We start from the raw sequence: 7,966 nt of genomic DNA on the forward strand, positions 1-7,966 counted from the left end.
CATGCCTTTTTATATTTTTTTTAATTATTGGTGTTACTTGTGTACAACTTCGAACCAGTGGCGTAACTTGTTAGCGTGTGGTGTGATAACCCTTTTGCTGTACTACAGCACAACTGAATAGTTATTTAGCATAAAGACCAACTGACAACCCAGTTATTTACCCATGGACAAAGGAGCTTGGTTGCAGATTAGTGGATTAGCAATTAAACAGTAGCAGAAACCAGACTGGTCATGAAATGCAGCACCCTCTTGCAACTCCTTCAGTGGACTTACTCTGCTTGTATTCTGGTAATTGAAAGTTGCCAGAAGGAAGTTCTTTGCTTTTCCTCAGAAACTAGAAAGAGGAGAACACAGAAATCGCCACACATCTCAGCCTTTTGGTTCTTGTTGTCTGGAAGACAACAGGATGATGTCTTACCACAGAAGGTGATATCCTGTATGTTCCAGAGAGGTACAAAGATTTCTGGAGCAGTCAGCCCATAGACTGAATATTCTGAAGTTCAGAGCGGCTGCACAACTTTTAGCATGCTCGCCACCTTCCTCTTCCCCCTTTTTTAGTGTCTAATATAGGCTTTTCCCTTCCATTGTATCTGTCTTGTCAGCACACACCGTACTGCCATTGGGACTGCCCTGTTTGTGCAGGACGTCCCATTTACCAGGCACCACGTGGGTCCTGGGGAATGGCACCGAACGAAAGTGGTGAACACCGACGCACAGCACCGTGTTTGAAGACTATTAAAGTAAAAATATGAAAAAAAGAAAAAATCTCAACATAATTCCCAGCCTCCTTTTTTAAGCACTACTGATCCCGGACAGAACAGCGTCTGCGACCCGGGCACGGAGGCTGTCAGCGATGGGAAGGGCACGAACACGCGGTAGGTTGCGGTCGGTGAAAAAGGCTAGGCCGCGTTCGCGGAACGGCGGCGGCCAAGGAAGGGAACGCCATTTTAAGTTAACCGCGCTCCGAGAGGACAAGCACATTCTGGCGGTCTTTTGCTTACCGCTTTCCAGCCCGCCTGAGCAGCAGCGAAGCCGAGGGGCGGCGAGACAACGGGTTGCAGCTGCGACACCCTCGACGCTCTCCACACCGCGACAGGCGCCAAACGCCTCAGCGCCGGCGGCCTCACCTAGCCGCCCCGCCCCGCCCCGCCGTGACGCCAGCCCGCCGCCGGAAGCCGCAGGGCATGGCGGTTGCGCGGCGGCGGGGGCCGTGCCAGGGGCTGCGGCGGGGCCGGGCGGGGCCTGGCCTCCGCGGCGCGGGAGCTGAGCGCGGGCGGCGCGGCTGCGGGCGGCGCCCCCCCTCCGGGGCAATATGTTCAAGAGAATGGCTGAGTTCGGGCCTGACTCCGGGGGCAGGGTGAAGGTGCGGCCCCGGCCCAGGGGGGCGGGATGGGGTGCTGGCCGCGGCGGAGGACGCGAGTTGCTCCGTGGAGCCTCTGCAGACACCGGCTTGATTCGGGCTACGGCCCGCAAACGCCATGCACAACGTATCGGGGTTGGTTTTTCCTCTTTTTTTTTTTTTTTTTTTTTTTAAGGGCGTTACCATCGTGAAACCGATCGTGTATGGAAACGTCGCGCGGTATTTTGGGAAGAAAAGGGAAGAAGATGGTCACACTCACCAGTGGACGGTTTACGTCAAGCCTTACCGAAACGAGGTGCGGTGTTAACGTGGTCGCCGACCTTATAAGGGGTCGTGGAAGGACGGCACCGCTGGCGTCATGCTTGGGGCTGCAGGGCTAGGGGGAGAGAGCCTGGGTGGGAACGTGCCGGGCAACGCGCTGCAGCGGCGAATGGCGGGTTTAAGAAGCCGGGATTTGAGGAATAGGCTGAAGGCTGGTTTTCCAAGAAGGAAAAAGAGGGAACGACACTTTTATATGTTTTTGGAGCGATCTCCAGATCGGGGAAAACCGGCGAGCATTCTTGGGGACAAAATATGGACAGATGCCTGTGGCAGTACTAATTCTTGGATTTACTGTCTTGCTTTCCTCTGTTCTTAAAGGTAGCTATGTCAGAAGAAATGATGGGCCAGCGGGAGGGAGAGAGGGGTGGAAGAGTAAAGAGTAGTTTGGTGTGCTGTGTAAGTAATCAGAAGTAATGATGTTTCTGTTTCAGGATATGTCTGCCTATGTGAAGAAAATTCAGTTCAAGCTGCATGAAAGCTATGGTAACCCTTTACGAGGTGGGTTTTGCATTTGGGCATTCGTTCCTAGAACTGGGATTTTGATTAGTTCCCCCCTGAGGCTTTGTCACCTGTATTAACACTTCCGTGTTTCCTACTGCAGTTGTTACCAAACCACCGTATGAAATCACCGAAACAGGCTGGGGTGAATTTGAAATAATCATTAAGATATTTTTCATTGATCCAAACGAAAGACCTGTAAGTACATTGAACTTTTAACAACACTTAATTAATTATGATGGCCTCAAGCTGTGGTGTAGGATATTGCTGATCAAAATAAGTCCCATCAAGCTGGGAAGTAATGAGGCCTGTTTTTCCAGGACATGTATTTAACGGTTGGCCACATTTTTCCTGTTTCTGTGCTTTACTACTGGCGTTTGTGATGGCTTTTCCTGCAGTTGGCTTCTCTGATGTTTACTGATACATGACTGCACGTCGCACCTTACCTGGGTTGAGCACGACTGAGAATTTAGCTTCTGTGTGGCTTCCTAGATACAGTATTTTAGAATATTTTCATTATTTTCTTTATTTTTGTCCATGAGATTTGGTCAAAATCAGTCAAAAAGCAGCAAAGGTAGTATGCTAGCATTAGCCTCTTTCCTAAGAACACCAGGTTAACATACTTGTCTAGTTGAATAAAGTGTTGGAATGAATTTCTTTCTTCCCGTCCTGTGTTTTAGACATATTTTGCAGGTTTGTGTATCCACGTTTAGGTAGGAAACTCGATTACCGTATTTTAGGGGAAGGGGATGGTTATTTCTGGAAAGACTTGAGTTCTTTCTGTCACACGAACTACAGCAATCCTTTTGCTTTAGCCATTTTTTTGCCAAATGAGGGGAGAACTGAATTTTAGGTTTTTCTTGGATATATGAAAATTGATACAAGACTAGAAAGGGCTTCCTGTGCTGTTGTGCTTGGTAGCATCCTGACTTGGAGTGCAGTGATGGAAGAGTAACTGCAGAGAGAAATTTCAGTGGAAAGCTATTCAGAGGCCTCCCCAGTGTTGTTGTTTTTTCACAAGAAGGGATGGTAAGGTCACAGAAAGCACTTTCTAGCTGATTAATTGGGAAAAGTCAGTTTGAACCAAATAGATAATTTGGAAGTGTTTAAGAGAAGGTATTTTTTATGCACCCATCCTAAACCACTTGCGCAGATGTTTTTAAGGTGTTGGAAAGCCTTTGGATAGTTGGTGTGTTCTAACAATGAGTATTAAATTTAAGTAATTCTGCTGGAGTTATATGACTTTTTGTGTTCCTAAAAGATTTTTAAGTCCTATAGGATTATTTAGTAAGAACAAATACTACCTGTTGACATCTAGAAGAAGGTTTGTATTTCCCTACAACTGTCAAGCTAATAAAATTCTGTCTTTGTATAGGTAACTTTGTATCACTTGCTGAAGCTTTTTCAGTCCGATACCAATGCTATCCTGGGAAAGAAAACTGTAGTTTCGGAATTCTATGATGAAATGGTATGAAAATTTTTAATGTAATCCTCACTTTATTTTGAAGAGTATTAGTGATACCATGTATTTTTCTTCTTCGTTAGATATTTCAAGATCCTACTGCAATGATGCAGCAGCTGTTAACAACGTCTCGTCAGCTAACACTAGGTGCTTATAAGCATGAAACAGAGTGTAAGTTGAAAATTAAAATATTTTCCTTTTAGAAATAGATACTTGGTTTTGCTTTTAGTGTTTTTTCTGGGGTGTAACAGTACAATAGATTCGGATGCTGCTAAAAAGTGGTATTTTTGCATTGAATTAACTTCAGTTTTTGCAAAGGTATTAATACTTACTTGAAAACTTTTAAGATTTTCTAATTTGCCTGCCTGCTGAAAAAAAAGGAGTTATGAATTACTCAGTATGAAGAGCGGTGGCATGATCTACGCCTAGCTTAACATCTTTGAAAGGAGTAAAAACAGAGACTAAATTAAGGCCGCTTATTGGGATGTTAACTGCAAGCAAAGACCACACTTTAAGCACTGAAATATGGAAGAGTTAGTACGGTTTTAGTCAAAGCAGCAGCCTTTTGGGGATAAAGAGTAGTGTTTGAAAGCTCTTCTCATCTTTTTTACTTCTTTCTAATTCTTTAACTGTAGGTCATAACATACTTCTTCAGTATAGCTTAATGTTCTTTGCGGCCTTCTTATCTAATCTGTCTATAAATATAACCCAGAATATTAGGGGAATTAAAGAAATTAAATGAAAATACATTGATTCATAAAATATAATGCATTTAGTGATGGTTTCTGTTCTGATCTTCTGAATTTAATCTCTTCTTCTCTCAGAAAACAGTATTTATTGAGCCCAAATCCTACTATGTTAGTTACAAACCCTAATGCCATTGTAGTCTGGCTCACCTGGCCTTTGGCTTATCTGCATGTTCCCCTGACAACAAATGTCGGGAATCTTTAGACATTAAATACCTAGAGCTAAGAGTGGTTATGAGTGTAAAGCTTTACAAAGTTAGGGTTCTCATTTGCCTTATGTCTGTTCGAGTTTGTGGACATGTGAGCTACTTGTATTTTCTACTGCACTTTAGCTGGTCTTGAGGTGGATTTTTGTTATATTGTCTGTTGTTATGGTTTATGTGTAGAAAATGTTGAATAATTTGAATCATTAAAATGTCTTGTCCAAATTTAAACTTTTCACTTAAAATCCCTGGATGTTTCTCCTGGGTGTACACAGACATTTTTTAGTGGGTTGGTTTTGTGTTTTTTTTTTTTAAATAATATTTGCTTAAAACATGCTAGTGAAGCAGATAAAAATTAAGATTTTTTTTTTTTTTTTTTTTGCCACTGCCCTCAATTATGTAATGTATGGGCTATGAAGGGATACCAATGGCCTCCATAGATTTGTTGGTTTTATTAGCTTTGTCCAAAAACTTGTGCACAAACAAATAAATAAATTAGGACACTCAGTAAACCAGATTGAGATGTCCTAATGTCAGATATTCATAAAAGCAATGGCAGCACCACTAAATCTTTTAGATACATAGAATTAAACTCCAGTTAGACAGAGAGTGGAAAGTGGTTACAGTCCATGGAAAAGGAACCACAGAATGGTTGAGGTACAAAGGCATCTCTGGAGGTCATCTTGTCCTGCCCTCTGCTCAAGCAAGGGTCACTTAGAGCTGGTTGTCCAGGACTATGTCCAGATGCCTTCTCAATATCTCTATGGATGTCTCCACGACTTCCCCGGGCAACCTGTGCCAGTGCTCCATCACCCTCACAAGTAAAAAAAGTTTCCTGATGTTCAGAGGCAACCTCCCATGTTTCATGTTTCAGTTTGTGCCTGTGGCTTCCTGCGCTCTCACTGTGCACCACATAAAAATTATTTGTAGTTCTCCGTAATCTCCCATTTATTTGCTGTCACCATGTCAGGTTTTTTCCCCCCATTTAATCTTTAAAAAACTCTGGGAAAATGATTTAGTGAATTTTATAACTCCATCCACAAAACTGATGGGCTGAATGAGGCTGCAAAACAAGTCACCTTTTTTTTTTTTCTTTTTGTTAATTCCACGTTTTTGTCTGGATGCCATTTTGACTACCATCATTGAATCTCTAAGGCTAACAGTAATAAGTTTTTTTTTTTTTTCAGGACACACACCATCCAAATTACTGTTGAAATTTTAAAAAAAAATTCATAGTACTTAAAATATTTATTTTTCTTTATCACCACCACAGTTGCAGATCTTGAAGTGAAAACCAGGGAAAAGCTGGAAGCTGCCAAAAAGAAAACTAGTTTTGAAATTGCTGAGCTTAAAGAAAGACTAAAAGCAAGTCGTGAAACCATCAACTGTTTAAAGAATGAAATCAGAAAACTTGAAGAAGATGATCAGTCTAAAGATATGTGATGAGTGTTGACTTGATAAAGAGCCTATACTGAAGACGGAGGGATTTCAGTCATGGAATTGTATGTTTTCTCTTCCAATTCGGTAACTGAAACTATGTGAATTTCACTTGCAAGTGATTGAAGTATCTGGCAATTGACTTCATAAATGGCAGAAAAAAGAAAGAATGTATCCTTGTTTTCTAGTTAAAATATGTGAGTACTTAACGATTTATTTCAAGGAGAAGGGGTCTTGGGAGACCAGAATATTTTTTTTTTCTTAAACTGTGTTTGGTGTATAAAAACTTTGTATTGAGTCTTGTATTCGTTCAATGTGATTTTACAAAATGCTGGTGTTTAATTTTTTTACTTGTTTTTTCTACCAGTTGTTTAGAGATGCATCTTTAAAGCTGAAAATAAAACATGCTTTTTTATTTTAATATTTTTTTGTTTCTGTCCAGTTGTGGGCTTCAAGAACAATTGTAAATAGCATACCCTGATTTAAGGCAGAGGTTGAAATACAATGGCATGCAAGTTGCTTAAGTCTGGTTACAGCAACTTCCTCATGTCTGTCTGTTATCAGCACAGCGAAAAAACTTTTAAATAACTTGTATATCTACAGATAAGACTATCTAGCCCCCACATCTGCTTTAACACATATAAATGCACCAATTAACAAGTTATGCTCAGAAGCAGGAAACTATTCTGGTGCTGTTTTGTAGACGTTTGTTTAATGTTTGTACTGTACTGCGGTCAGTTCATTACATGTTGTCTCTGCTGCTCTTTCCTCCTTGGGGAGAACTCCACACACTCTTCCCCTGCTCCAGTGTGGGGTTTCTCCCACGTGAGGCAGTTCTCCATGAACCTCTCCAACATCAGTCCTTCCCATGGGCTACAGTCCTGCATGAACGGCTCCAGTGGGGGCCCTTTCCATTGGGTGCTGTCCTTCAGGAACAGACTGCTCCAGCGTGGGACCCCACAGGGTCACAAGTCCTGCCAGCAAACCTGCTCCAGCCTGGGCTCCTCTCTCCACGGGGCCACAGGTCCTGCCAGGAGCCTGCTCCAGCGTGGACTTCCCAAGGGCTGACAGCATCTGCCTGCTACAGCGTGGGGTCCTCCATGGGCTGCAGGTGGAGATCTGCTGCACCATGGATATCTGCTCCATGGGCTGCAGGTGGAGATCTGCTGCACCATGGATATCTGCTCCATGGGCTGCAGGAGGACAGAGGGCCTCACCATGGTCTTCCCCAAGGGCTGCAGGGGAATCTCACTTCTGGTGCCTGGAGCACCTCCTGCCCTTCCTTCTTCACTGACCTTGGTGCCTGCAGAGTTGTTTCTCTCACATATTCTCACTCCTCTCTCCGGCTGCAGTTGCTCAGTTTTGGTTTTTTCCCTTTTTGAATTATCTCAGAGGTGTTACCCCAGAGGCGCTACCATCGTCACTGATGGGCTCGACCTTGGCCAGGGGCAGGTCCATCTTGGAGCCAGCTGGCATGGGCTCTATCGGACATGGGGGGAAATTTCTAGCAGCTTTTCACAGAAGCCACCCCGGCAGCCCCCCCCCCCCCTACCAAAACCTTGCCATGCACACCCAATGCATATTCTTAAGTAACTATCAAGTGTTCCCCTAAAAAATCAGTACATGGTCTTTTACCTGTACCTCTTTTTTTTTTTGTTGTTTTTTGTATTATCAATGCTTTGAGAACAAAGCACTCATTTCTTAATTTCTGAAACAATTGATGATTGGCTTTTACCATGGCTTGGTAAAGATTAGAACTGAAACAGTTTCAACACTCGATACATAGACTTAAGTTTTTCATTCTGAAAAACAACTGGTTAAAACTTGGCATATTTAGTTTATGGTATTACATATACACATAGGTTGAGGAACAGCTTGTGCCAGTGGTGTCCACATACATCCTTCCTTGCACTGCAGACTATCCAATTTTTTCTGGGTC

The 7,966-nt window shown here is 43.0% G+C and overlaps 1 protein-coding gene across 2 annotated transcripts; it reads left to right on the plus strand.

Moving 5' to 3' along the window:
* Positions 1–1,312: 1,312 nt before the first annotated feature.
* On the plus strand, positions 1,313–6,652 carry YEATS4 (YEATS domain containing 4; the record flags this gene model as incomplete). Of its 2 annotated transcripts, XM_082014320.1 has the most annotated exons (7): positions 1,313–1,363; positions 1,536–1,655; positions 2,113–2,179; positions 2,283–2,377; positions 3,555–3,647; positions 3,725–3,812; positions 5,864–6,652. In XM_082014320.1, the coding sequence occupies 7 exons, from the start codon at positions 1,313–1,315 to the stop codon at positions 6,031–6,033; spliced, it is 684 nt and encodes a 227-aa protein (XP_081870446.1). In that variant the 3' UTR covers positions 6,034–6,652. The 2 variants fall into 2 exon arrangements, with proteins under 2 accessions (XP_081870446.1, XP_081870447.1); XM_082014321.1 differs by lacking the exons at positions 2,113–2,179; positions 2,283–2,377.
* Positions 6,653–7,966: the final 1,314 nt, after the last annotated feature.

The sequence above is a fragment of the Phaethon aethereus genome (assembly GCF_964289735.1).
Source record: "Phaethon aethereus genome assembly, chromosome: 1".
Taxonomy (NCBI): Eukaryota; Metazoa; Chordata; class Aves; order Phaethontiformes; family Phaethontidae; genus Phaethon; species Phaethon aethereus.